The sequence below is a fragment of the Aureobasidium pullulans genome (assembly GCF_000721785.1).
Source record: "Aureobasidium pullulans EXF-150 unplaced genomic scaffold scaffold_11, whole genome shotgun sequence".
Taxonomy (NCBI): Eukaryota; Fungi; Ascomycota; class Dothideomycetes; order Dothideales; family Saccotheciaceae; genus Aureobasidium; species Aureobasidium pullulans.
In genome coordinates, this window is record NW_021941031.1 from 3,127 (window position 1) to 29,168 (window position 26,042).

Here is a 26,042-nt window from a genome sequence, read left to right on the forward strand (position 1 = left end):
TAACCGCTAGGCTTTAACCGGCCAAAATCCTCTAGCTAACCTTCGCGCATTGAACCACGAGGCTTAGACAGTTTTTGATGGTTAATAGCTTAGATTAATGGCCTTGAATAGCTCTATAATCCAATGTTTTTTTCGTCTAATTCCGACTTTATTTAGTAGTAAGGGAGGTGTTAGAAGTTATGGTAAAATTGTTTCGAAGAGCTGCTATATTATAAATGCGGGCAAGTTGTACTCTAATTAGCCGCCGGCATGTTCCGGAGTGCTCCGGAGAGTCAAATCTAGGGAACTTTAGTAGTAACTTAGGATCTTAGCATTGTTTTAAGCCATTGCTATACTACTTAATTTATTTTGGAGTAATATAATAACATTAATTCTTGTTCGTTTAGTCTGAAAATTAAATCTACGCTACATTACATTAGGTTAATAATATATTAAGGAAATAAATCAGAAAGATGAGGTGGTGGTAGAGCGGTTAGCTACTAGATAGAACTGTCTAGTAGACGCATGTCCCCTTAATCTATCTACTCTACTAAGGCTACCTTAAAGCTTACTCCTTCATTAATTCTTATATAACAATACTTTAAATAGTCTTACGTATCCGTGTACATTAAGGCCCGTACTATATCCTCCTACTACTAACTCTAACTACTAGGCTACCCTCTCTTAAGATTATGCTTCTCCTACTCCTTAAACGATAGGTTAGCAATAGTGTAAGGCATAGTTAATAACTTAGGTGCGTACGGTCCTATCTCTCGTAGCATTAGTAGATTAAAGTCGTCCTCCTCTACCTCCTCCTCCTCTTTAACTAAGGCATCTATAATGCGCGCGCCATTTAAGTTATAAGATGCCGGTATTAGCGAGGTTATAAGGGTGCTCGAGGAGGGTCCTACGCCTACTAGATCTAATAAGAACCCTATTAACATAGGAGAAACCGAGCCCTTTAACAATATAAGTAAGAGGACCTACGATAATAAGCTCTAAATCTCTTGCTAACCTTGCTTAACACGACTAAGCCTCTTATCTATACCGTTATTAAATAAGCTAGAAGATCGGACGCTCCGAGAGCGACTAGACCGTAAGCGCGCTATCCTTCTCTTAAATCTCTTCTCTTCCCTATCCTCGTTTATACCCTTTAATAACAACACTATCTACGTAGACATCTTAGCGTTATCTTCCGGTCGTAGTCTTCGCTAGCGCTAAGGCGGTCGTCGGCCTAAATCGCTAACCTCTAACTACGTCGCCTCGGTCATCTCGCTAGTAGAGGAAGGATCTAAGAATAACAGTTCTCGAGTACGCGCACTCGATAGTAGTGTCGACTTAGTTTTTTTCTTCTTCCTCATTCGTTCACCTATATTAGTGCGGTTACTCTAAGACTGCTCGAGCGTACGAGTAGTAGTAGCAGCAACAGCAGTTACTGCCTCCTTTACTATAGCGTAGTTGTCGAAGCATTTAATCTAGTCATCTATGGCGACATTAAAGGGCGTATTGTTAGTTTGTTTACTACTCTTATAGTTGCTAACCTCCTTCCGACGGATCTTAGTCTACCTTTCTATCGACCACTAACAGCTCTAGGTAGTGTACGGTATGCCCCGGTCGTTTTCTAGCATGTCTACGATTTTATTCTAGAACTTAGTGATCTTGCCGTCACTATATAGCGCCTCGAAGTTGGCGGAGGCATACTAAGCAAGCAGCTTCTTGTCTCGCGCATTTAACCTGTTTCTATAGCTGCTACCCACGGTCGTCGTGCTTTAAGACTGCGTCTTAGAGGGTGCTACTAAGGGTCGCTAGGAAGACGGTGTCGTAGAGGGTATTTAGGCAGCAGGTGTCGTAGAGGGAGTAGGCGACTACTAAGGTTAAGCAGAAGGGGGAGCATGGTCATTATCATCACGACCGTTTAAGGTGACGAGCTCACCACCACGACGAGGTTAGGACATGTTGCTAAACTGGTATAGAGAAGGCTAACAAACAACAGGCCTCGACCCCCGCCAGCTGACGTCTCGATAGTCTTCCTCGCTTAGCTACTTGGCATCTCTACCTTCCTTTTCGACTACCTCCTTGCCATCCACACTTAGTGTGGATAGCAAGGAACTCAGCGATCGATCGAGCCATCCGTGAATAGCCGAAGGCCGCTTTGAGACTGTGGATCGAGTGTGGATGCGAGTGTGGATGGTCTCAGAACCTCCCTACTACGCAGTATTTCCAGCCAAGAAACCGATCTCCCTCAGGACAAATATCACGTAAAGAGTCCAATTGACGATATGGACGAAGATACCATGACGAAAAAGAAACACTACTGTCAATTATATTACTGGGGTTACTTAGTATAGAGGAAACACAGGGTAATCGCAATGTCGTAAAAAAGTCAGAAAAACCAATAATCAAGCATGAAGCAAAGCGCTCGCGAAACAAATGAGAGTATTAAGACATCGGACAACAAGTGAAACAACGATAGTAAGGAAATCGTGTCGTCACGGTCAGGTTCAGTTACCACAATCCTGTTGCTTCCCATGCTTCATCAACTTCTTACTCTCTAGCCAACTCCCAGGCAGAGGGAGCAATGAAAGTTCCGTGAGAACCAACGGCAGGACGGGGAGACAATGATCTTTCGGTCTTCTCCTCAGTAGGGGCAAAACCGGGGGTCGCGGGAGGGAATTCGCCAGGAACGTGAAGCTGGCTGACGCTCATGTCAGTGTCGTGTCTAACGACTCTGGGGAAGATGGCACCAGTCTGGTGAGCACCATCACTCTCGAGACCGCCGAGATGTTCGGAGCCCTCAGCAGCGGGAGTGGGGGCACCGAATGTGCTCGCGCCGTAGGGAACGAACTCAGGCGACTGAGGAACGTTGGCAGAGTTGGGGATCAAGACGGGAAAGGGAGCTGTGCCAGTGTATGTAGCGCCAGAGATGCCGTTGTTGTTGGCAAATGCGGCAGGATTGCTGGTAGCAGCTTCATTCGACGTAGGCATAGCAGCGTGACCACCAGTCAAGTCGCGAGGACGCTCGTCTGCATAAGGTGTCTGTTGTTCCTCCTCGATGTTGGAAGAAAGGTCTCTGTCTTGGTGACGGTGGTAGGCTTCAGCGCCCAAGGCACCTGCACCCACGCCTGCAGCTGCGGGAGCCATCCACTCACTGTAGTTGGTGTTTTGGCGGACGGGCTTGGAGGCAGGAGCTAGAGATTGTTGCTGCTCAATGGGGCTGACGGGAACGTCACGCTGGAGCTGGTGAGCTGGAGCTGCATGTTGGACAGGCAAGACAAACGTCTGAGTAGGCTGAACAACATTGTTCTGAGGAGCAGCAGGTTGAACTGGGGTATTGTTGAAGTTATCAACAGGGTTGGGCTGGTAGGAACTTGGTGTAGAGGTAGCGTCTTCTCTCAGAGGCATTGTCTCTCTGGCGTGAGCAACCGAGCCATGAGGAGCGTCCTCTCTAAGGGCAAGTGTCTCTCTGGCATGGGCGATAGAGCCTGGAGTGGCCGAAGTGAAAGCTACTCTCTGCTGCGCAGGCACCTCTTCGTGGGTAGAGACACCCTCGAGACGGTAAGGGTTATCATCGTAGTGGGTAGGTGCGGCAAGAGCGACGACGCCGGGGAGAGCGGTGGCGGCAGCAGTGTTGTGGTGCTCGGGCTCGTCAGACTCACTGTCTGGCGAAGCAGCTAGAGTGCGAGGAATCTGCAGATCAGACGGGAATCGCCCGCCTTGTGTACATCAGGTTAGCAGGGCTCAGTGAGATGGATGTTGACGCTATGAAAGGGGCAGCACATACTCACCTGGAACGGGACGCTGGAGACGCGTCTCACCAATGGGCTGGTTGATGACGCTAGATTGGGCAGAATAGGGGACCTGGTCAGCTTCGTCCTCCTCAAGACCGTCACTGCTGATGCTATTGCGGTGGCTGTTTTGGCTGATGCTGCGAACGTGCTGACGAACGAAGGCGTTGCGTTCTTCGGCAGTCTTCTCAGTCAAAATCTTGATGGCTTCGTACCAAGCCATCATAGTCTCGTAAGACTCAGCGCGGAAAACCCAGTTGTGGCCGCGGTGCATGCCACTGCTTTGGCGGCCCTTGAGCATGAATTTGTGCGACGAGGAACCGGGCTCAGAGTGAGAACCCAGCTTCTGCTCGGGCAAGTACAACGACATAACTGGAGGTTGCGAGTAGATCTTGTCGGCCGACTTGAACTCATGCAAGTGAGTAGGCGACAAGACGTACCACCCAGGTGTGTAGCTCTTGAGATACTTGCTCTTGCGTTCCAACATTCCAGCTCTGACCTCAGCTGCTGCAGGAGCGTTCTTTCCAGGGTAGTCGATGTCCTCAATACGGCGGAGAGGCAGTCTGGGGTTGACAAAGTGGGGATCGGTCTCGACAAAGCGCGCCCATTCAAGGTCCTTGGGCATAGCGATGGGACCTCCGCGAAGTTGCTCGACGGTGTTGTAGGCATCATCGCCCTCACGCTTGAGAATGCTGGCCATGGCATTGTATGCCTTTTGAATCTCTCCCACGACAATCGATTCGAGCTCGCGGCCCGAGCTCTCGAGGTTCAGGTATGCGCGGTGGAGGTAGTTTTCCTCATCAATCTGCTTTTCAACCATGCGATCAACTCCAAGGCGGACAATGTAAGGGTCGGTCTTGCTGTTGTCGCCGTGGTCTGCGTGTTGCAAGGCCTCGGCAAGCTGGTCAATCGCTTTGCGTGTTGCGTCCTTCTCTTTGTCGACCGAGTTCTTGAAGTCACCGTTGAGACTCTTGATCTCCTTAATCTTCTGGCTCAGATCGCTACGCAGGCCAGTGAGAGCGGATATGACATCCTGCTCAATATCGCGGGACTTGTTCGATTCTGCGACAGAGTGCTTGTGGTAGTCGCCGAGAATGCGCGACGCATCAGCCAGACCACCATCGGTGATGAAGACAGAAGGGTGCGAAAAGTTGGACAGAACATTCGACACTTTCAACAAAGCTTTGCTACGCGTCTCGTAGCTAGACTGGATCTCTCGGAAGTAGGTGATGAGCGACTTCAACAGAGTGCGCCATGCTGGTGAAATGATCAGTAAGGAATAGTAAGGAATTCGAGGATATGAAAACATACCTTGGAAGCGATTGGCGAGGATATCAGTAGGGCTGCCGTGAGTGGGAATTGGAGTCGACAAAGCGCTGTTGTAGTCGTCATGGGCGCCCGGGGTACCGACACCAGCAATGCTGCCAGCTCTGGTACTTCTGCGACTGCCGCTGCGGTTAAGACTAGATTTGCGGCTCACGCTTGCCTTCTTCTTCAAGGTGCCGGCACGCGAGGGGGTGATGTCTCTGTATGCTGCGGTCGAGGCATTGGAAACAGTACGGTTGACGCCGCCATCCTCGAGAGTGATGGAGTGCGGGTTGCCAACAGTGTCGCCAACTGTGATAGGACGTTCGCCTTCTACATGAAGTTAGACAATGCGATCGTATCGCGATTTACTGACACTCACCGTGAGCGAAATCATGTTGCGAAAGATTGCCATAGCCCCTGTTCTGCAGGCTGTCAGAGGGTTGCGGCACAGACTCGTAGAAGCCGTTCTGCTGCGGTGTTTGTGTATACGAAGCCATGTTGACCATTCGGTTGTAAAGTGAAATCGGGGTGTCTCTGCAAGAAAGACACGGCTAGAATGGAGAAGGATAGAAAAGTGAACGGTATCGAGGGAGATGGTCGCGAGATGATGGAATTGTGCGGAGGCTCTCGACACTTGCAGCGTGACGCAGGCCAAGGCTTGTTTGGTGACGCGGTGTAGAGACCCTTTGCCGGTTTGTTTGGTACTCGATTCACCGACCGTTTTTAGTTGGAAAAGGACAAAGGCTGGAGAAAAGCCACTTGCGATTGTTGCTGCTGATTGTCGCTGTTCTGGTTGCTTGTGTTTCACTTGATCCCAAAGTCTGCTGCCAAAAGGGCGTCGCAAATATCAAATCAATACGGCTGATCTTCATCTCGTTCGTCGATCGACCGGAGTGTCCACCAGAGTTCCCTGAGCTTATCACCTCGTAATTTCCCCAGCTTCGTCTGCCGAAGGTCTATTGTACTCGAGTATGTCTTTAAGTACTCTCACTTGTCCAGCACGTTGTTAGATGAGGAGTATGGTCGTTCACGACGAATTTCGATCAAGATTATCGTCTCTCAATACTTGATTGACAGTGGATGTTAAGGACGTACTCCCATACCACGACCCGCCTGGTTCCGACTTGGCGAGAAGATGATGAACAAGCACCAACTCTTCGCAATGTCTCCACCCAGACCACCTTGGGCTTCAAGACCATATCCTGTTTGTGATTCCGCGGCTTGGCTTGAAATTTCTCTAGCGACCAGTCTACAGAGCAGCTAGCGGACAGATGCCGTTGCTGAAAACACATTACGCGGTTAACTCGACAACCGCGATTGATGTCTGCAACTCGAATGAGATGGCCATTCATTTGTTCTCGTTCAACAGCGATGCCCTTTCACAAGTGTCACTCAGACATGAGCTGCTGTGTCACCTCCCCGTGTGCTGATCCTTGTCACGCACGCGCATGTTGCAATAATGCACAATGTTTTGAAGATCAGTGCAGCCCTCCACGGAGAGCAAGAAAGTCAGCGCTTCCTAGTGGAGGGCTACCCTGGTCTGAAAAGCATTGTGCATTACTTCGACCTGGATGGCCTTGGTTGCGTTCGCGAGAGATGGCTAAGAGTGACAAAATGTAGCACATGGGGAGGCAGGAGCAGGATAGTTTCGATGCTCGCTACTTGGTTCTACAGCCGGATCAGGAAATGTGTGGATAAAGTCAAAAAGCTAGGCACGACCGGAAGAGCAACTATTGATGTCGCAGCCGTATAGCCGGTCTATGACATACTGCCTGCTTCCTGCTACCTGAGGTTGCTGGAAGTCGTCCTCGATTATGCTCATACAGGTTGATATATTGTATAAGATGAGTGGTCCGGCATGTACATGACCATGCAAAGGTCTAGATGCTTCAACTAAGCTTTGTGGCTCAAAGATGGCCCCTAGGGTGTGGCTGTGCAAGTAGAATAACCGGCGGCTCGTGCGGGACATTGATGGAGAAGTGAAAAAGTACCCAAGCTTCAAGCGTAATGATGGTGCTGTAAACACAACTTCGCCGACATGTTACGAAGGTCGCGCAAGTCGCTACTGCAGCTCGCCTCTATCTGTATCGTAATCTATCTCATCGTCTCTCTGGTTCAACCATCAGCGCCGAAGCTGTACTCGTGGAACACAATCCGCTATCGAACAACGGCAGCAAGCCTACCCGAAGCTCGAGGCTTGTGTCCAGGACTCGAAGATAGCTCCAAGCCTGCCTTGATCGTGTCACATGTTGCTGCCGATGGCGAAACTGCTTGGTTGAAGAGACTCTCTTCCAAGTACCATCTCTGCATCTACGACGTCGACGCGCCGATAGATCCGACCGTAAAATATCTTCGCGTACCTGCCAATCGTGGCCACGAGTCCATCACCTACCTTACCTTCCTTATCGACAACTACGATTCCATTCCACAAGCCGGCGCCGTCTTTATACACGGCAACAGGTTCCAATGGCACAACGACGATCCACTTTACGACAATGCCGCCAGCCTAGCCGCCTTGAACGTCCCCTCGGCTCTCTCAGCCACCGGCTACCACAACCTTCGCTGCGATTGGAGTGCTGGAACATGTCCAAAAGACTCTGCTCCTGCCCAAGGAAGTCTTGAAACCACTTTCAACTCTATACTACAACCATGGAGCGCCCGATCAGTCTCGGATGCTGCCATGCCCAAGGCATTTGCAGTTCTGTTCGGCGGAGATGAATACTTAAAGAACGGAAAGAGCAAAGGGCTGAAACTTGGAAGAGGAGATCCCGTGCGCGCACAGTGTTGTGCTCAGTTTGTCGTCTCCAAAGAAGCCGTACACCGCCACACCCGCGAGGAATATGTTGCACTGCGACAATGGCTGCTCGATGGCTACGGCATGTCACGCAACTCCAACGCTGCTCCTCGCGATGACCGTATTGCTGGCCGCGTGCTATCTTATCTTTGGCACATTCTCTTCATCCCGCAGCACCATGGACGTGTGGACCTGGATCAGCTGAACGAGCAGGCGTGCCCGAGTGCCTCTGACTGTTACTGCCGCCTTTATGGAAAGTGCAAACTCAGTTGCAACAACAGAGCTTGCTATGGACAGTATCGTCTTCCTCCGAACATGCGCCTCCCCGACAACTGGGCCGATCTTCACGGCAACGACATTTATGAACCTGGTGTTGAAGCTCTCAATGGCAGATTGTATCCCAAGCCCTTCGAACCTTGAGCCCGTTCTCACTGGACACGGACAATAACATACCGTCATATCGATGGAATTACTCATAGTCAAAAGGTCACTGCACATCCCATCAGTCCATACATGGGTCTTTTCCACAATTCGGCCGAGCTTCATGGTAGCGAAAAATAACCTCAAAAGTGCGAAGATTCAAGTTCGATGAACCAACTCATGTCACGAATTCGACTCATTCCGACTCGTTGAACTATTCATCGTCGTACAAGTAGAGCCTCGCCATTCCCTCTTTTTTCGCAAAATTACTTCACAAATTCCGACGTTCCACACAATACACAAGATGCGTCCAACCACTTATCTTGTCGGCTTCCTGGCTGCCGCAACGGCAATCCTTGCTACACCCGACATCTCTGGCCTGCCTCAGGAAATCGTAAATCAACCTCTTGCTTTAGTAGAAATAGTACTAATAACATTATAGCAAGATTGCATCATCGGCAACCACCACACCGGTGTGGACTGGATGGGCAAATATCATTGGGAGAGTCTATCGGACGAGAAATTCTGCAAGATCGACAACAGTGTGCTACACAAGACCCCTTCTCGGTCGTGGTGGAAACACGGCGTGTTTCCATGCGTTTGTGAGAACAACCATCTGTCGTGGGTGGACAATAGGATGATGAAGGGCAGTGCGTATACGAATCAGAGAAGGGCTTCTTAGGTGGTCGTTACTAACGATTTACAGAGTGGGCGACCTGGATGGATGACAAATGTGGTGGCCACAATATTGGCAAGGGTGCACAAGGCAAGATGTGTAAGAGACAGCCTTAGGTTGTGAAAGGACCCAGAAGCCTGCAATGGCAGACTGATTCGCGAAGCCTTCGAGCCTTTGAACCAACTACTCTGTCGACACCACAATGACTGATCACTTATCGGTCGTACTTCCTATGAATCAACAACGACACTATTCACCCCATGTAGACCAACAAACAACAAATTATCGGCGCGTCGAGGGTAAAAGAGCACTCTCGGACCTACTGATTCTGCAAGTCAAGGTCAATATGTGACTAGTCCATATGAGCTTCACGATTGCAAAACCGTACCTCCCAACTCACTCCCAAAGCACCCAACTAGACTGACTGTCGCGAGGCGGAGTATTTTCCGACATGGAGGTACTTTCCAAAGTGAGCGAATGGATCACAAGCTCCGTCTAGAAAACCAAGATCTGAGGAGCCTTTGACGGTGCCTTGAACTTGATATGCAGATAGATTCGACATAATATTCTATACACATGACTCTATACAAGTGCTGTAGCCTGCCAACCACAATAACCCTTCCTCCGGTGTGCACTAAACTCATCACGCCTTCACGCAAACCCCAGCGTCCGTAGCGTTAGCATAAGCATAAGATGATCCGATGGTGTAAACATCCTTCCCATACGTGTATCCAGTGTTCGTCGCAACACCTTTGCCCCAACTCTGACTATACAGCACACACCACTGGCCCTGATTAACACCATTCTTGAACGTCTCGTATGTGTTGAAGAATTGACAGGTCAAAGGCTTGACGCCATCAGAGCCCGGATGCGCGATGTTATAAGCCGATTGTGCCGAACAAGCCTCAGCACATCTCGTCGCGTTGAATGGAGCGTCATTGAGGATCCGGAATCCCATATATGTGTTTTTCCCATTACAGTCGTTGGGAGCACTGATTGCGTTGTTTCCCAGATATGTAGATGGACCATAACCAGGAGAAGCAGCGATAGCGGATTTGATATAGCCATTTGATCCTGCAATGACAATCTCAAAGCCATTCTGAGTGGAGCCAGTATTAACTGCATTGGCAGCGGTAACTCCACCGCTCCAGAACACGCATTTTATGGTCGCGGTCGAGCAGGTGGAGTTGTAAGAGTTTGAAGAGGGAGGGGTGCGCTCGAAGAAGACATTGAAGGCCTGGCAGGAGGGGCGGGCTGTGCATGAATTGGCGCACGAGGCGACATCGTAGGCGGAGAGGATGGTGTAGCCTTGGTAGCCGTCTGCATTGTTGCTGGCGTGGAGGTTTGTGAATGTGTTGATGTAGCCTGAGGGTGTTGCAGCATTGTTCGCTGCGGCTGAGTAGGCTGGATTGGCGAGGAAGGACGATGAAGTGTCTGGTCCTGTGGAGCAAGTGCGCTTGAAGTGGTGGATTTGTTGTGGGAGCGGATTTGCGAGCACTTTGGCGGCAAGAGCTGCAAGGGACAGTGCTTGAATTATGAAAAGCATAATGAGTGACTTCAGTTGGAATGTGGAAGGTGTTCTTCTGAGATGAGAGAGCGAGTGGTGTCCGATGATCAGGAGATGATGTTAGTAGTGAGGAAGGGGCAAGATTTATACTTGACTATGCCTCTTCTTCTGTTGGGATAAGCAACCAGCAAGGATCATATATCGGCAAGACGCAGAGCTATACCATGCACATGCTAGGAGAAACGTAGCTGAGCATAATGCGGGCGCAGAGGAAAGGGTTGTGGGCAAGGGCATGCGCAACGTTGGCTTAGCGCATGAAGGCTTGTGAGCGGTGGTAGGAAACTATGGTAAATGATCCCACTGCAACTAGTCAGAAATCGACATCCATGGACTCGTTTGCCATGGATGTTTGTGTCGCAGAAAAGGTTTGTTGCAGTCACGACTGCGCTCTTATTGAGATGAATGAATTCGATCTCGAGAATCGTTTTCCTGCTCTGCACATATTGAATGCAGAAGATGGTTAAACCGTTGGAAGTGGATGCTTCATCAAGGAGAACATGCTGGAGCCGGTTTGAGCGTCGAGACCTAGCTCGTTCCAATGTACTCGGACTGCAGTCTTCAAAGACGTGACGCGATGTCAAATGTCGATGATGTGTAGTTATTACTCCTCGAAAGCACATCGTTAAAAGAGCAGGAAGTCGGCTAAAGGGAGACTTCAATGATTCGGGCGACGCGCAGACGTCCGAAGGAACGAGAGTGCATGTGTTACTAATTCAAGGATGCCCCTTAGCGGTCGTCGTACATGTGCAGCTGTATTTTTTTAATGAGAAGTGGAAAGGAGTCTCAACGACTTGCAAGTCCTTCGGTTGGACCTGCCGTGGACGGAGAAACTTCGGCAACACAGATCCGGCAGCAGTTGCAGTTCGCTCCTCGGCTTCCATCTGAGAACACGACTTCCTCATCGACTAACACACTTGCCAGCAAGCATCATTAATGGAGGCTCTTGATGTCGCCGAATCAAAACGCTACTGCGCGTCAACAATCCATATGCTGCTGGACATGTAAACTTCGTCGCAAGAAGTGTGATGCAACAAAACCGACGTGTCGTGCGTGCGAATCGCGTGATATCCCATGCTATGGCTTCGGAGACCGGCCTGAGTGGATGAACGGTGGAGAAGAGGAGCGTGCAGAATTGAACAAAATCAAGGATGCAGTCAAAAAGAACAACAAGCGTAAGAGAACAGAAATGTCTAGGTCTAAGACGGAAGAAAATCGAGGGAAAAGCCGACGAACATCCGTTGTCAACGATGAAATTCAACCCATTGATGGTCGATCAGAGGTGCAAGAGTCGACGCACGAATTTCTGGAAGGAGAGACCTCTCTCACAACACCCGATGAATTCTCAAAGAAGACGCTTTCGACAACGCCAACGCCGAGCGGCACCCGCTTTTTGTTTGGACACGACCGCGAATTCGAACTATTGATGCACTACCTGGATCACGTGTTCGCTCTCCAATTCAGATTTCATTCTCCGTCTGTAGCGAGTGGAGGGCGAGGGTGGCTCTTGTGGCTACTGAACGACACACTACCATTACGCCACGCGGCTCTTAGTTTGGGAGCTTTACACCAGCACTCATTACTTGCCCGTTCTGTCCGAGGCCAACGATATCATGACACGTTGAATGAGCTAAACGAGCACCATAATCGTGCTTTGCAAGAGCTTCAAATATTCTTGCAAAGCAGCTATGAGGACTCGATTGGGGCAGAATCAGGGCGAAAAAGACGACTGCAGATCTTGGCTTGTGGTGTACAGCTGATCAGTTTCGAGCTCTTTCGTGGTGGCACAAGTCAATGGCAGGTCCATCTTGATGCCTTAGCTACGGTAGTTCGCAGCATGGCGATCATAGACTCCTCGAGCAATGGGCTGTCGCCAAGTCAGCTAGATGTATACTCACCGGGCGATGTTATACAAGGCTATGGCAGTGAGATCCAACCTCATCGCCTTGAGGACACTGCAGAGCACTTCCTGGTCGGAGCTGTGTTGTGGTTCGACATCTTGTCGTGCGCTTCGACGAATGATGCCCCTCGTCTGCATTCTGAGAGCCCTAGATTCTTGAAAGACAAAATCGATCTTGCAAACATCATAGGCTGCCAACCCTGGATTGCTTTGGTCATCGGCGATATTGCGACACTGAGTGTATGGAAAGCAGATGCAACTGTGGCAGGTAGCATAAGCTTCTGGACACTCTTTGGGCGGGGCGATCGTCTTCGACGACGTCTAGAGGATGGCATTTCTAGTCTCCGAAAAAGTATTGATGAAACATTTGCTGAGCTGGGCCTCTCGCATCTGGGGACTACGGGCGCGTACCTGGTATTAACGAATCCTGCCCTCCAACAAGAAGCCATCAAGCGAGCGATCACACTCGTGTTCGCGTATGCCGCTCAAGTATACCTCAACACGATTATCTCAGGAGCCGATCCGAAGCTCGACGACGTGAAGAATAGCGTTGCAGACACAATGAATGCCCTACAGGAGATGCAGTATGTATGCGATGCACAAGCGCTGCGAAGTCTGATTTGGCCAATATGCATTGCTGGCAGCATGGCTGGAGATTTGCCTACTCAGTCCTACTTTCAGAGTCTAATTCAAGGCCTTGGAGATGAAGCTCATGACTTTGGCAACTCCGCCACAGCCTTGAAAGTCATGCAGAAGTGCTGGTCTTCTCGCATTGAAGGGTCACCTCAGTTTTGGGACTGGACTACCGCGATGGGAGCTCTAGGACAGCGAGTATTGCTCGTCTGATGATCGCAAGTTCTAACGAACTCGTGGCATCACGTTCATCGACACAACATAGTTCCCTCTTCAGGCTCACCAACATTTGTTTGATGGACGTCGCTGAACTCTTAGAAGTTCGAAGGCGGCATGCAGAGGTAGAACACCTTTTGGCTTGGCATGAGTGGTTTCGCTTAATGCGTCAAGATTGTGGAGGCCAGTTCCGAAAGATGAGATGCTTGATGTAAATGTTTTCGCGTTTTGCGATGGCCTGAGAAACCCTAGAGCCACGCTCCGCCACCACAGTTGATTGAGGATGGCGGTACACTGTGGGGATCTCACCACAAAGATCAGGTCAAACACTTTCTCAGGGTCTCAAATCGACATTGGAGCAGCTGCGCATCAGCCGATCAAAGTACTCTCAATCTTCCCAAGCCGTGTTTTGTAGACGCCATCGAGAGCTTGAGCAGCGACGCCGATACCTGACGCATCAGCACCGAGTGTTTCTGTCATTCGTTTGTTGAGGTATATTGGAGTGATGAACGAGAGGACAGAACAATCGTGGTTGCGCAGGTTGCTCGATGAGGAAGGTAAAAGTGATCACAGCTTCATACATTCACTCCGCTTTGTCGAGGCTGTGATGCAGCCGAATCACACAGTTGTCCACCACATCCCTCGCTTGGCACACGAGCGATTGATACACGTACAAGTACGATTATCTTATCAGTAAACTTATGATGATATTCGTTGTCTCAATTGGGAGTTTGAGTGGACCTACACATGTTATGGGCTATTCCTGTGCCTGAAGAGACCCATCCGTCAGCATAAGTTATACCCAAGGAGTGTAGAGGTTATCAGACAGCCTCCAGACTCATGGAATCAATCTGTGTCGAAAGTGATAGTGGTACGCATCGCGGTGGCCGCCAAAGCCGAACCACCCTCGATGAAGCATTGGCATGCTAGCATTCAGTACCGAGAAGCAATCTGTTCGCGGATTCGTTCCTGACTGATGGTAACCGCTGAAACAACAATAAATGTTGATTATTTAGCCGATACATGCGCAAATGGGATCATGCTTTCGAGCTTAATTTAGCATTGTCGAGATGGGACAAGTCTCCGCAGCTCCACCATGTTCTAAACTACCCTCCTTTTCAACAACCTGCCAAAGCTTTAACTGGAATCTGGACCCAGCGATCATAATGAAGGTGTGGGAACGGCGTCTTGCACAGCTAGGAAGGAAAGCGGAGGCCAAGGGGGAGTGTCCTCTCTTCTGGCCACTGGGAACAGGTGAAGGTCCAAAGTCACACACATTGCATGCAGGCCTCTAGAGTTTAGAATGCGCGAGTGACTTGAGGATTCAGAGAAGGATGACACAGGTCGAGCCATCTAGGATCCGAGAACTTCAGACGTACTTCTCGACACGACTGAAGCCTTTCCGGTTGTAGAAATGCACAAATCTCTGAGATTAGTACCGTCGCCCATTGGGAAGCGCAGGCCTTGACCCTGTCAGTTGAGGCTAGCTGGAACGTGAAAGGCATCGTATATTTTCACAGCTACACGGACGGCCGAACCTAGTAAAGGATACGACTGATGCTTTGCGGTCATCGAGCTTTCGTTGCTTATGTGTGAGATTCAAACTTTGATTGCTGTTTTGTCTCAAATGCGTATTGCGTATTGTGGTTAACTTAATCCAAAACGCTCTCATGCGTGTCGCGTATTGTGCTGTTCAAAACACAGCATTGTGCACGTTGGTACCTTATAACGCGCGTCAAGACAGCCATTTGTAATGTCTACGGTCCTTCTGTATAATGACGCTCGACACTTGCTACCACTAAGGGTGTCTTCTGAAGTTCAAAAGCCCACAAGCTGCTACTGTTCTTTGCCATTGATACCAAACGACATATCTGATTCACTGCTCAGTACATTGCATATCGACTGCGATGAGCATGAAGACCTCTCTCATTTCTATATTCTCGCTGATTGCAGCTCTAGCAGCTGCCAAAACCCCCCACAACGAGACTCGAGTTAACCCGGCCCTTCCAGGATGGCACAGCGATCCGAGCTGCGTTTTTGTTCCCGAGCAGCACAACCAAGTGTTTTGTACTGCTTCAACATTCATGCTGACCCCTGGACTTCCTGTGTATGCCAGTGCTGACTTGGTCAACTTCAAGCTTGTCAGCCATGCTATGTCTCGCGAGTCTCAGGTGCCCGAATTTCTGGAGTCAGTTCCTCAGTCTGATGGCATCTGGGCTGCAACTATACGCTACCATAAAGGCGTCTTCTACATCATCACAGTCTACAAGCACAACATCAACAACAAGAGTACTGGTCTCATCTTCAACACCACCAACATCTACGACTCTAGCTCTTGGAGCGACCCCGTTCGGTACGACGCTGAGTACATTGACCCCGATCTTTTCTGGGACAGTGACGGTACCGCGTATGTCACTAGTGCCGGTCTCAATCTCCAGAGAGTTGACTTGACCACCGCTGAGCTCTCCAGCCCGGTGAATATCTACAACGGTACCGCTGGAGGAACCTTTCTCGAGGGCCCACACATGTACAAGAAGGACGGCTACTACTATATCTTGGCCGCGGAAGGCGGATCAGGAGTCAACCACACTGTCATTGTTGCGCGGTCCAGGAATATAACCGGCCCCTACGAAAGCTACCAGAACAATCCCGTTTTGACGAATCGTCACACCAACGAATATTTCCAGAACATTGGTCATGCCGATCTGTTTCAAGATGGTCAGGGTCATTGGTGGTGCGCAATGCTCTCCTGGAGATCAGGGCCTGCTGCTTTGACGTATCCGATGGGTCGCGAAATGTCACTGACTCCTGTGACATGGCCCAAGAATGGCTGGCCAACATTTTCTCCCGTTCGTGGTGTGCAGAGTGGATGGTCTCTACCATGCAATCGCAAAATTGCTGGAAACAACTCCTTTGTCAACGATCCAGACAATTTTGATTTCGCTCCCAATTCGAGCATACCCGCTCACTTTGGCTATTGGCGTTGGCCTGATAACGACAGTTTCAAAATCTCTCCTGCCGGCCATCCGAACACACTCGAGTTGACACCGTCAAACGGCAGTATCCACGCCGGAGCGACCAATTTTATTGCGGGATTTGACATTCATCGTTTCACGCTCATCATGCGTCGTCAGACGGACACTTTGTTCCAATACAGCGTCGACGTAGACTTCAACCCTCGAGCTGCAGAGGAGGAGACTGGTGTTACTGCTTTCCTAAACCAAGCCCAGAACATCAACCTTGGACTTGTCATGCTTCCAATCAACTCTGCCGACAACACTTCCAGTAACTCAACCTTGGCTCCTCACCTGCGTTTCATTGTCACATCTGGCGGCAGTCTTGATAAAACTCAAGCACCCACAACGAATATCAAGGTCGTCCCTCAGGCCTGGGTCAAGGATCCTATCCGTCTTATGGTTAGCGCCCAAAACTCGACTCACTACGCTTTCTCTGCCTCTTCCGCAACTAAGCCTTGGGAATCAATCGTGATGGGCTCAGCGCCCGGATCTCTGCTCAGCGGTGGAATGGGTGATTTTACCGGAACTCTGGTCGGAGCATACTCAACAACCAACGGCCACGGCGATAATGCCACCGCAAAAGCGTATATCTCCAACTGGAGGTATCAAGGCCTTGGACAAGAGATCGACAATGGAGTTTTCATTCCTTCAGAATCAAACAAGTGCTCGGATGCCTTCTTGGAGCAGCTGCATTATTGAAGAAATAGCTCATCTTGATGAATATCTCTTGGAGGAAAGGACGGATGTCGCTATCGCAGGCGTCAGCTAGATGGTCTAAGGTCTATATAGCCATATAGTGACTGACAATAGAAAGTTGGAAATGAGCAAACTGCGCAAGACTTACCGTTGGACTCGAAGCAGAAGCATTGTATCGAATGCCACTAATAGCCCAAATCTGTGCCATGGCTGTTCAGGCACTGTAGGTAAAATTCTCAGTGGATAACTCGATGTCATGCCGCCGCTCGAGGTCGTCCAGGTTTGCCAGTATGGCGTTGGCTTGTTGATAGTTGTACTATCGTAGCTGCCTGTCGCAGCACAGATGACTAGGAGTACTGCAATATTACTACAGCAAGCATCGTATTCACAGATGCTGTAGTCTCGTTACAGCAGGTGCTTTTTCAGTCGATGTAATGACAGGGTTTGAGTACAACTCTTTTCCCTTCTCATCGCGGCCCTGAACTATGTTGTATGTCAGCAAGCGCGTGGTTTTCCACAAGCAGGTTTTGTACAAGAGATGGTTATGCGCATGGCGGCGTTGCCAGAATTTGCCAGTGTCACAAGTCTAAGTAAGGGCGATGAACTGGCTACCAATACTCGACATGGTAAAGTCGTGATCCTGTTGTGAAAAAAGAGCAATGATCGCGTAACTGTTGACTTTGGCTGTATCTCCCTAGCTGCTGGCTTTGTTGTCGACTGATCAACGCGCACCACAGCTCGTTCAGACCTATCCTTGGTACGCACTGAGATACTGCGCACCAAATTTGATACCCGCTCCTCCAGCCGCGTGCGAATATCCTGTGATTAATACGTAGTTGCGCTATTGTGGGACTTGTCTTGCGTACACAATTTTTGCGTTATAGACCGTGTCTCTCGCGTATTTGAGGCTGTCGTAACGCAGATCAAATTCGAAGAGCGGCGGTCAGATTGCTTGTGCTCGGAATTAGGCAACGGTCAAAAGCAAAGCCAAGCTGCGCGTGATACGCGATACACAATACGCAATACACAATACGCGATACGCAACGCTCATGCACTGCGTATCATCGATCCGTCAAGTTTGAACGCCAAGTTTAAATGTCAAGTCCTGAATCTAACAGCTTTAGGGTGTTGGTCAAGGCCGAACATGTGATATTCAACGGCACCAATCATGTATCATGTATTGTTTCAAATTGTCTGCGGGCTTGAGCAATCACAGCAGAGCAGAGATTCGACTACATATTGACCGTTCTTGAATCCTTTGGCCGACTCTCGAGACATTGCTCTTTCCATACCTAGACTACACAAATCAGCCATGGGCAACTTCGATCACGACTCCAAGAAGTTAGAGAGAACTAGTACCGAATCTCAAGCCGAACCTCTACCACCGCCTGCGTACGAAGATATTCACGACCATAGCTACCATGCTGGCCACGATCCCGAGTCGGTGGACCAGGTTGCAGAAGGTCCCTACCACATAAGAGGTGACATTGATCATGGAGCTGTGTGAGAAGTATGAAGCTGACCGTTGAGGATCAGATGATGGACGCGTCGATATCGATTGCAACTCACGCGCAGTACGAACTTTCTCAAGATTCTTTTCTTCAACACCAGTCGATCATTCGCAGCAGCCGCCTCCCGACTACGAGTTCAAAGCTCCAGGAACTCTGACATGCGGCATAAAACTCAACATTGTGATTCAAGTTGTGGGCAGCCGTGGAGATGTACAGCCTTTCATCGCTCTAGGCTGCGAGTTGCAGAAATATGGCCATAGAGTCAGGCTGGCCACCCACGACATGTTTGCTTCCTTCGTCCGGAAAGCAGGCCTCGAGTTCTATCCCATAGGAGGAGATCCAGCTTCACTAATGGCATACATGGTCAAAAACCCCAGCCTTCTGCCCTCGATGAAGACAATGATGTCGGGCGAGATCGGTCGCAAACGTCAAATGGTCGCCGAAATGCTATCGGGATGCTGGGATTCGTGTGTGCTGGCAGACCCGCTTACAGAGGCACCTTTCGTCGCGGATGCCATCATCGCAAACCCTCCTAGCTTTGCACATGTGCATTGCGCTCAGGCTCTGGGAATACCGGTCCATCTAATGTTTACAATGCCATGGACTCCCACTCGCGCTTTCCCTCATCCTTTAGCAAATCTGGCAAACGTCGATGGAGATCAGGCAATAGCGAACTATGTGTCGTATCATGTGGTGGAATGGATGACCTGGCAAGGGTAAACCATTCGAAAATCTGTTCCACATCCGAACAGTCGTGAGGCTAACAATTGAGAAGATTAGGCGATGTAATCAATGACTGGCGCGAAAGCATCCAGCTGGAACCTATCAACTTACTCGACGGACCGGCATTGGCACAAATGCTCAAGATCCCGTTCACTTACTGTTGGTCACCAGCATTGGTACCCAAGCCTCACGACTGGCCTGGATACATTGGTGAGTTTACTTGTTATATTTTAGTCGTCAACAAGCTTACATTCCTCACAGACGTCTGCGGTTTCTTCTTTCGTGACACGCCCAAATACACCCCCACACCTGAACTTGCTCAATTCTTGGCTGCTGGTCCTCCGCCTGTGTACATCGGGTTTGGCAGTATTGTTCTCGACGATCCTGCCAAGATGCTGGCCACAATCCTTGATGCAGTTCGTGCTGCGGGTGTCAGAGCCATCATCTCGAAAGGATGGTCAGATCTCGGAGGCGATGTAGGAGAGAATATCTACTACATCGGCGACTGCCCTCACGAGTGGCTGTTTCCACGTATGGCGGCCGTAGTGCATCATGGTGGTGCAGGTACTACTGCATGTGGAATCAGAAACGGTATTCCCACGCTCGTCTGTCCGTTCTTTGGAGAGTAAGTCAATCTGGGATTCGTGTTGATTCTTGACTGCCAGGGCTAATGAGCGGTGTCGCATAGTCAGCCATTCTGGGGCCATATGATTGCCAGCGCAGGCGCGGGACCCGAACCATTACCACCCCGTGACATGACGCCTGCCAAACTCGCGGAGGCTATTCGTTTCCTCATCAGAGAAGAGACGTCTGTGGCAGCCAAAGCTATCGCGGCACTGATGCAAGACGAGGAAGGCGTACGTTCCGCGGTAGACTCTTTTCACAGACATCTTCCTATCGCGGCGATGAAATGTGACTTGATCTCCGATCAGCCTGCCGTGTGGACCCTTAAGTCAGGCGGCAAAAAGATCAAGCTGTCTAAGCTGGCCGCTGAAGTCTTGATCTCGCAGCACAGCAGACTCCTCAAAGAGTTGAAGACGTAAGACACCCCGGGCGCTCGCGCAGATGACGCTGCATTAGCTGACAGACTTATAGATACCAGTCTAAGCCTGTTTCTATTGAGCCTACCCGATGGGATCCTCTGAGTGGTGGAGCATCCGCCGTCATGGCTACAACGATGGACCTCACAGGTTGTATCACCGGCATAGTCACCAAACCGATGAAGGCATACGACGACGAGCGCCGAAAACAAGACAGAGCCGATAAGCTTGATGCGATGATCGATGACCAGCGCTTAGCCGAACCTGACCTCAAAAGTTCAAGTGCGAGCATCCGCACAGGAACGTCCGCAAGGTCGCGGGACAATCGGCCGTCAGCAGGCGGCAAAGCGGCGTTGGCAGGTGTCAAGAGCATCGGCAATTTCGCGCCAACGGCCCTCAAAGGCATGACCGTCGACATACCGATGGCAATCACAGAAGGCCTCCGTACAGCACCAAGACATTACGGCGACAAATTGCGAGACAACGGCAAGGTCACAGGTGTAGGCAGTGGATTCGCAGTCGCTGGTAAGACATTCGCGTGGGGTATGATCGATGGTGTCTCTGACTTGGTCGTACAACCTTACAAAGAGTGCAAGAAGAATGGTGCTGCCGGCATAGCTACTGGACTCGGGAAAGGTATGGCAGGCATGGTGACGAAGACAGGAGCAGGCATGTTTGGCGTTTTCGCGTATCCCGCGGCGGGCATTGCGAAGAGTGTGCGATCAGCTGTGCACAATCGGTCACGCAAGCTTGTCGACCTGCAGCGTAGGGACGAAGGCCAGTGGCTAGTCGCAAACCAAAAGTGGAGTGGGAGCGAGTTAAGCGGTTTGATTGAGAGCTTTCACGCCTTAGGGTCTTCGAAAGAGCAAACGAAGAAAGCAAAGGACAAGAAGTGAATATAGTTAATGTTGTTCTTTGGCTTCTCTGAAGTTTTCGTATTCATCAAGCACACATATGTTGATAACCACGTTTCGAGGCAGGAGCTCATCTAGCAGTTTCAAGATGGTATATGAATGTTCCGCACAGCAACACTGTGTAGAATGTAAATCCTCTACCACCGGGCATTCGCGTCATTCTTCATAAGAGATGTAGTTCGGCTAGCCAGACTACCATAAATACTTGCTTGGACTGTCGTTTCGGGAGGATCGCAGCGTCAGGTTCCGCTAAAGTAGACAAAGGAGGTTTCAACATAAAGCTGTAAAATCTAACATGTTGGTATTTCTCTATTCGAAAGCCAGTGTACAACACTTTTCGTCTTCTATCTACCTTTCGTCTTCTATCTGCCCCGAGTCATGCTTCACATCAGAGGTATCGCTGCCTCTATCTTGTAACCATGACTGACCATCATTCCGCCATTCTTGTTCAACATGGCCCAAATCTCGCTTGGGTGGAACCAGGCGAACAAAGCCATGGTAGCGAACATGAGACACGCATCGAAGATGTACAGGAACCACTCGTGCGAGATAAGGTAACCATCATTACCCTGAGCGTATTCGGCCAGACGGAAGATGGATCTAATCAGGATGAGTGCGCTACCGCCATAGAGAGTGTAGAGATGTTTTCTCCAAGGGTTCTGGGCAATCATGCTGCGGCCAGTGGGTATCTTGTTCATGCGGATGTTGAAGGTGATACTGACGACGACGAAAAAGCCGAAGAACAAGATTTGGATAACGAGACCGCCGATGGTGATGTGTTCGCCGTTTTGGAGCGCTGTGAGCGTACCACTTGCCATGATACCACCACCTGCAGCCTGCAAGCAGAAAGAGATTACATCGCCGATGACAAAGATTTTTGTGAGCCACTTCTTGGGAATGATGCTGTGTTGTTCGCCGTCGGTGAGGAGAATGATGCGGCCGAGTTCCATGTAGATACTGGCGGCGAACAGCGCCGGTGCGACGAGAATGAGAATCGCCTGGATGGAGTATGCAGGAATGCTGAAGTTGGGTGCTTCTTGGCTCGATTTAGCGCGCTGGGAAAGGCGGGTTAGTCAATGACACTCGTCCAGACGTTGCGAGTCAACTCACTGCTATGAAGCCAATGACTTCAAACAAGCCGCCAATGACAAAAGGAACGAAGAAGTATGTCTTGGTTCGGATCATCTGGTAGAAGTGCAAGGCGGTGATCAAGATGAAAGCGATGATGAAGATGACTGCTGCAGCCATGCTGGGATCATAGCGATAGAGCTTGAAGTCGCCATATTGAGTCCCGGAGTCCGACATGTTGCACGTTTCGAGCTGGTGTGTTCGCTGTATGTGACACTGTGTGATCTTGACTTCGTCGGATGTGCTGAACGACAGGTGTGTTATTTAATATACCGAATTCGCGACCTTGTGGTGACCGAGAAAATGGAAGGAGAGACTGTATGTTTTCAATCTCGACGGAGACACTCTCGATTATAAACATTCACGAGTTCCTGACTGTCGGGGCGCAGCTCATTTGAATAAGCGAAGGCAGGTCGAACTTGCATCTTGCGTACTGCGTATGATGCATAACAGCTGGTACGCGTACAAGTACTTTATTTTTGGCCTCAAACAAGTCTCGAAGCATGAACTGGCAGGCAGTATTCAAAACATGCGTTCGGTCTGGACATTGCATAGAACTTGGCGAAAAAAGCAGTGATGGAAGCTGTAACGCCAGAAACTCTGCCAAAACGGTCAACGATGTTTGTTGGTGCGTGTTGCGTATTGCGTATTGCGTGTTGCGTATTGCGTATCATGACGTATTGAGTTTTGCGCTTTGCGGGAGACGGTTCCGAAACACTTCTGGCAACGCCATCTCAGCCAGCAAATGCAGGGCCCAGAGAATGTTCCATGGCACCATCGAGTCCGGGCGGATTGACAGCTATTTCAGGGATCATATTCTCATCTGGCACCTGCACACGATTCGAACATGAGGCAGTACTCCTCGGCGTCGTCTGCGTGGGCAGGGACACTTCTCACCATGGATCAGCTTCAGCGAGGGCAGAGCAATCATAGGATTTGTTTCTATACTTTCAAAGGTGTAGTCAAGAACGTCTGAAAGTTTGATTGGCTCGGAGAATTCCAGTCAGCCGAGGCAGGTACATAGGGTCGCCCCTCGTGTCACATACGCCGTGCAGTGTTTTGGAGACACTGACCTCCCCTCCAAGCAGCCATGCCAACCTGTCGCCGCTCCCATACCAAGAGTCGCAGAGGATGCATACAGTGTAAGCAACGTCATGTCAAGGTCAGCATCCTTACCGAATACGCTCTGGATCGCGTATCGCTTCCGCACCACACGTCTTCTCCAACAGGAAGCTATACTAAAGTTTTCGTTACTGATGATTTGATCTCTCAGTGTGATGAAGCGACTCCTAGCTGTGGGTATTGCCTCAAGCGCGAAGTCACATGTAGCTTCATCACTGGTAGTCGCGACAACACCGACAGTGTCAACGCATCGCCATATAGTCAATCAGATGTTTCCGCTTTCCCATTACCGCACGCCTCAACATCAAGGGCATCAGAACTGAGACTGATGCATAATTGGTCAACCAAAGCATACAAAACGCTGAGACAACATTCTGATGAGTCGTATCTTTGGCAAATTGTCGTGCCAGACTTGGCCCTGTCACACGAATATCTCTTGGATGCCCTGCTGGCGCTATCAGCACGACACCTTTCGCTCGACGATCCAGCCAATGCCGCATCCTGGGATTGCGCTGCCCTGGACTATGAGAACAAAGCTCTCACCGGGTTTCAGCTTGCCATCGGCTCCATAGTTTCGAGCAACTGCGAAGCGATTTTCGCCTGCTCGATACTGATCATGGTCTTCTCTCTCGCGCAGTCCCACTGGCAAGAAGATAATCATTTTTCGGATGCCCTGGTTGATATTCTGGAGCTGCGCCAGTTTCTGGTCGGCATCGGCGTAGTGCAAAACGACTATCACGATTACCTACGTCTTTCAAGCTTTGGAGTCCTGTTTACTCCTCACACGCCACGTCAGATCGAGACAGATGACAGCACAGGTGTACCATTGTCAGAAATGCATCGGTAAGACACTCCAGCTTCAATCCGGACTTAGTATGTGATCGGCTCAGAGCAACAGACTGATGTGCAACAGCGTAGTCGATACCACCTTGGAGAGCATGAGAGCCAAGATACCTGATAGCACAGACACTCAGTCCTACTCCGATGCTATATCAAGTCTACAGCAAGCCATGCACGTATACTGCACAGGCGGTCTCTTCTCCGGCATCATGGCATGGCCAGTAGGACTGGGAGAAGGAATAATACAACTCATCGAAAATAAGGAACCCCTTGCCATCGCTATACTGTCACACTACGGAATCATCATTCATCTACTGCGAGATCGCTGGTGGGCAAGAAATGCAGGAAAGCGACTTGTTCGAACGACCATACCTATACTACAAGAAGCTAGGCCCGAATTTGCTGCATTAGTACAGCGAGCTTGGACTGCTGTAACGAATGACCAGTCATCACATACTACACCGTCCAACGGGATCTAAGCAATATCGGTGGAAGAGGGGCTTTGCAATCAGGACTTGCCGCATAAACATAGCAAGCATGTGCTGCCGCAATGAACGGCTAGTCATCTCACAGAATGCCATCAAGCACCTTGCAAGCGTAGAGTTGAATGCAGGACGACCAAAACGAGGAAGATCGAGTGCCAGCCGTTCAAATTCCACTATCGAAATACACATAATGTGACAGATACGTCTGCACTGAACACAAGCAAATTTGGAGTGTGCTCTCTTTTGAACAGCTATACCGTCAAAGAATTGCGCCTTCCGACACAAGGAAGAAAGCCTGTGCTAGAATGAGAAGTAGCAGGGCTCAACCTTTGCGCATGAGTTCATCTCATCGGTCCAAGATGGGATTGATGATCTTTGCAACAGCCTCTGCCGTGGTGAACAGTACTCCTCCAGCAAGCACAGTACGTCCTAATCTCATGACCGTACCTCTCCAGAAAGCACGAATGCCATCATCCTTCCAGATGCTCGCGATAGCTTCCGTCGTTGTCGTGGCTTTTGCGGTCTGAGATCTCGTCTTGATGACATCGAAAGGCTGGGTCGCCAAGGTGGTAGTAACGCCAGCTACCGCTCCGTTGGCGAAATTTACAGCCGTGTTCTGCTCGATATGGTGGTTCTTTTCGTAATCTTTGAGGATATTATACGAGCCCATACGGAAACTCGTAGCTGATGCTTGCTTCAAGGTCGTCCCTACAAATCCTCGATAGAGACCTTTGAAGCCGTCCTCGGCCAAGATCATTTTGACTGCGTGCATAGTGGATGTGAATTGTCTGGGTCCCCTGGCGTCGTCGATCAAGGCAGTCTTGATTCTCTCCGTTGGCGTGACTGCAGTCGCACTTGCAACGACACCGGCTGCCATTCCAGCTAGCATGTTTCTGAGAGGGGACAAGGTTCCGGTCTCCGGATCCTTGAACGCATTTTTGACAGTGTCGAAAGATAGAAAGCGAACAGCATCTTTGCCAACCGATCCGACCACCAAAGCTCCACACCCCTTGTATAGTGCCCGTAATCCTTCTTGACTGTAAACCTGACCGACAACCGCAAATGGATTCTTCGGATATGGCACTCCAGCCTTTCGGACATGCAATTGAGCTCTGGTTTTGGCGAACTCGAAAGGATATGTGACGGATGCTTCCACACCGCCAGCAATTCCGCCAGAGATCACAGACACTATCGGACGTGTCTGTTTCTCTTGTTTGTCGCCCATTTTGATGAGTGTTACATTGTTAGAGGACACGCGATTGGGAAAAGAGAGCTGCTGACGGCCGAGGTA

The 26,042-nt window shown here is 49.9% G+C and overlaps 10 protein-coding genes across 10 annotated transcripts; 6 read left to right on the forward strand and 4 right to left on the reverse strand.

The window, feature by feature from the left end:
- Nucleotides 1-2,320: 2,320 nt before the first annotated feature.
- Nucleotides 2,321-5,861, reverse strand: M438DRAFT_406263 (uncharacterized protein). Its single transcript, XM_029909833.1, has 4 exons — nucleotides 5,452-5,861; nucleotides 5,076-5,402; nucleotides 3,765-5,021; nucleotides 2,321-3,692 (listed from the first exon to the last, which is right to left on the reverse strand). Exons 1-4 carry the CDS (start codon nucleotides 5,576-5,578, stop codon nucleotides 2,524-2,526), a joined length of 2,880 nt encoding a protein of 959 aa, XP_029759476.1. The 5' UTR covers nucleotides 5,579-5,861; the 3' UTR covers nucleotides 2,321-2,523.
- A 1,249-nt stretch (nucleotides 5,862-7,110) lies between these two features.
- Nucleotides 7,111-8,286, forward strand: M438DRAFT_375136 (uncharacterized protein; the record flags this gene model as incomplete). The annotated part of the gene is made up of 1 exon (XM_029908552.1): nucleotides 7,111-8,286. One exon carries the CDS (start codon nucleotides 7,111-7,113, stop codon nucleotides 8,284-8,286), a length of 1,176 nt encoding a protein of 391 aa, XP_029759477.1.
- Nucleotides 8,287-8,590: 304 nt separating this feature from the next.
- Nucleotides 8,591-9,078, forward strand: M438DRAFT_335913 (uncharacterized protein; the record flags this gene model as incomplete). Its single annotated transcript, XM_029903845.1, has 3 exons — nucleotides 8,591-8,680; nucleotides 8,729-8,828; nucleotides 8,993-9,078. 3 exons carry the CDS (start codon nucleotides 8,591-8,593, stop codon nucleotides 9,076-9,078), a joined length of 276 nt encoding a protein of 91 aa, XP_029759478.1.
- Nucleotides 9,079-9,605: 527 nt separating this feature from the next.
- Nucleotides 9,606-10,508, reverse strand: M438DRAFT_275665 (uncharacterized protein; the record flags this gene model as incomplete). The annotated part of the gene is made up of 1 exon (XM_029900803.1): nucleotides 9,606-10,508. The coding sequence occupies one exon, from the start codon at nucleotides 10,506-10,508 to the stop codon at nucleotides 9,606-9,608; it is 903 nt and encodes a 300-aa protein (XP_029759479.1).
- Nucleotides 10,509-11,475: 967 nt separating this feature from the next.
- M438DRAFT_275621 (uncharacterized protein) lies at nucleotides 11,476-13,272 on the forward strand (the record flags this gene model as incomplete). Its single annotated transcript, XM_029900799.1, has 1 exon — nucleotides 11,476-13,272. The coding sequence occupies one exon, from the start codon at nucleotides 11,476-11,478 to the stop codon at nucleotides 13,270-13,272; it is 1,797 nt and encodes a 598-aa protein (XP_029759480.1).
- Nucleotides 13,273-15,254: 1,982 nt separating this feature from the next.
- M438DRAFT_255900 (uncharacterized protein) lies at nucleotides 15,255-16,946 on the forward strand (the record flags this gene model as incomplete). The annotated part of the gene is made up of 1 exon (XM_029899716.1): nucleotides 15,255-16,946. A coding segment is annotated over one exon (1,692 nt), but the record flags the coding sequence as incomplete, so codon positions are not given.
- Nucleotides 16,947-18,112: 1,166 nt separating this feature from the next.
- M438DRAFT_298285 (UDP-Glycosyltransferase/glycogen phosphorylase) lies at nucleotides 18,113-21,250 on the forward strand. The gene is made up of 6 exons (XM_029901986.1): nucleotides 18,113-18,469; nucleotides 18,525-19,215; nucleotides 19,275-19,432; nucleotides 19,484-19,847; nucleotides 19,911-20,261; nucleotides 20,318-21,250. Exons 1-6 carry the CDS (start codon nucleotides 18,301-18,303, stop codon nucleotides 21,156-21,158), a joined length of 2,574 nt encoding a protein of 857 aa, XP_029759482.1. The 5' UTR covers nucleotides 18,113-18,300; the 3' UTR covers nucleotides 21,159-21,250.
- Nucleotides 21,251-21,457: 207 nt separating this feature from the next.
- Nucleotides 21,458-22,880, reverse strand: M438DRAFT_298288 (RTA1-domain-containing protein). The gene is made up of 2 exons (XM_029901987.1): nucleotides 22,287-22,880; nucleotides 21,458-22,231 (listed from the first exon to the last, which is right to left on the reverse strand). The coding sequence occupies exons 1-2, from the start codon at nucleotides 22,479-22,481 to the stop codon at nucleotides 21,560-21,562; spliced, it is 867 nt and encodes a 288-aa protein (XP_029759483.1). The 5' UTR covers nucleotides 22,482-22,880; the 3' UTR covers nucleotides 21,458-21,559.
- Nucleotides 22,881-23,394: 514 nt separating this feature from the next.
- M438DRAFT_275515 (uncharacterized protein) lies at nucleotides 23,395-24,745 on the forward strand (the record flags this gene model as incomplete). The annotated part of the gene is made up of 3 exons (XM_029900789.1): nucleotides 23,395-23,466; nucleotides 23,578-24,269; nucleotides 24,340-24,745. 3 exons carry the CDS (start codon nucleotides 23,395-23,397, stop codon nucleotides 24,743-24,745), a joined length of 1,170 nt encoding a protein of 389 aa, XP_029759484.1.
- Nucleotides 24,746-25,097: 352 nt separating this feature from the next.
- On the reverse strand, nucleotides 25,098-25,976 carry M438DRAFT_275637 (mitochondrial carrier; the record flags this gene model as incomplete). Its single annotated transcript, XM_029900801.1, has 1 exon — nucleotides 25,098-25,976. One exon carries the CDS (start codon nucleotides 25,974-25,976, stop codon nucleotides 25,098-25,100), a length of 879 nt encoding a protein of 292 aa, XP_029759485.1.
- Between the last annotated feature and the right edge of the window lie 66 nt (nucleotides 25,977-26,042).

Bases quoted from the DNA above. Each gene is read 5' to 3' on its own strand.
- M438DRAFT_406263 (XM_029909833.1), bottom strand. From the start codon at position 5,578: ATGGTCAACATGGCTTCGTATACACAAACACCGCAGCAGAACGGCTTC. The intron at 5,403-5,451 runs GTGAGTGTCAGT...AACTTCATGTAG, and splicing joins GCAACATGATTTCGCTCACG to AAGGCGAACGTCCTATCACA. The intron at 3,693-3,764 runs GTGAGTATGTGC...GATGTACACAAG, and splicing joins TCTCCAGCGTCCCGTTCCAG to GCGGGCGATTCCCGTCTGAT.
- M438DRAFT_298285 (XM_029901986.1), top strand. From the start codon at position 18,301: ATGGGCAACTTCGATCACGACTCCAAGAAGTTAGAGAGAACTAGTACC. The intron at 19,216-19,274 runs GTAAACCATTCG...ACAATTGAGAAG, and splicing joins GAATGGATGACCTGGCAAGG to ATTAGGCGATGTAATCAATG. The intron at 19,433-19,483 runs GTGAGTTTACTT...CATTCCTCACAG, and splicing joins CGACTGGCCTGGATACATTG to ACGTCTGCGGTTTCTTCTTT.
- M438DRAFT_298288 (XM_029901987.1), bottom strand. From the start codon at position 22,481: ATGTCGGACTCCGGGACTCAATATGGCGACTTCAAGCTCTATCGCTAT. The intron at 22,232-22,286 runs GTGAGTTGACTC...CGCCTTTCCCAG, and splicing joins AAGTCATTGGCTTCATAGCA to CGCGCTAAATCGAGCCAAGA.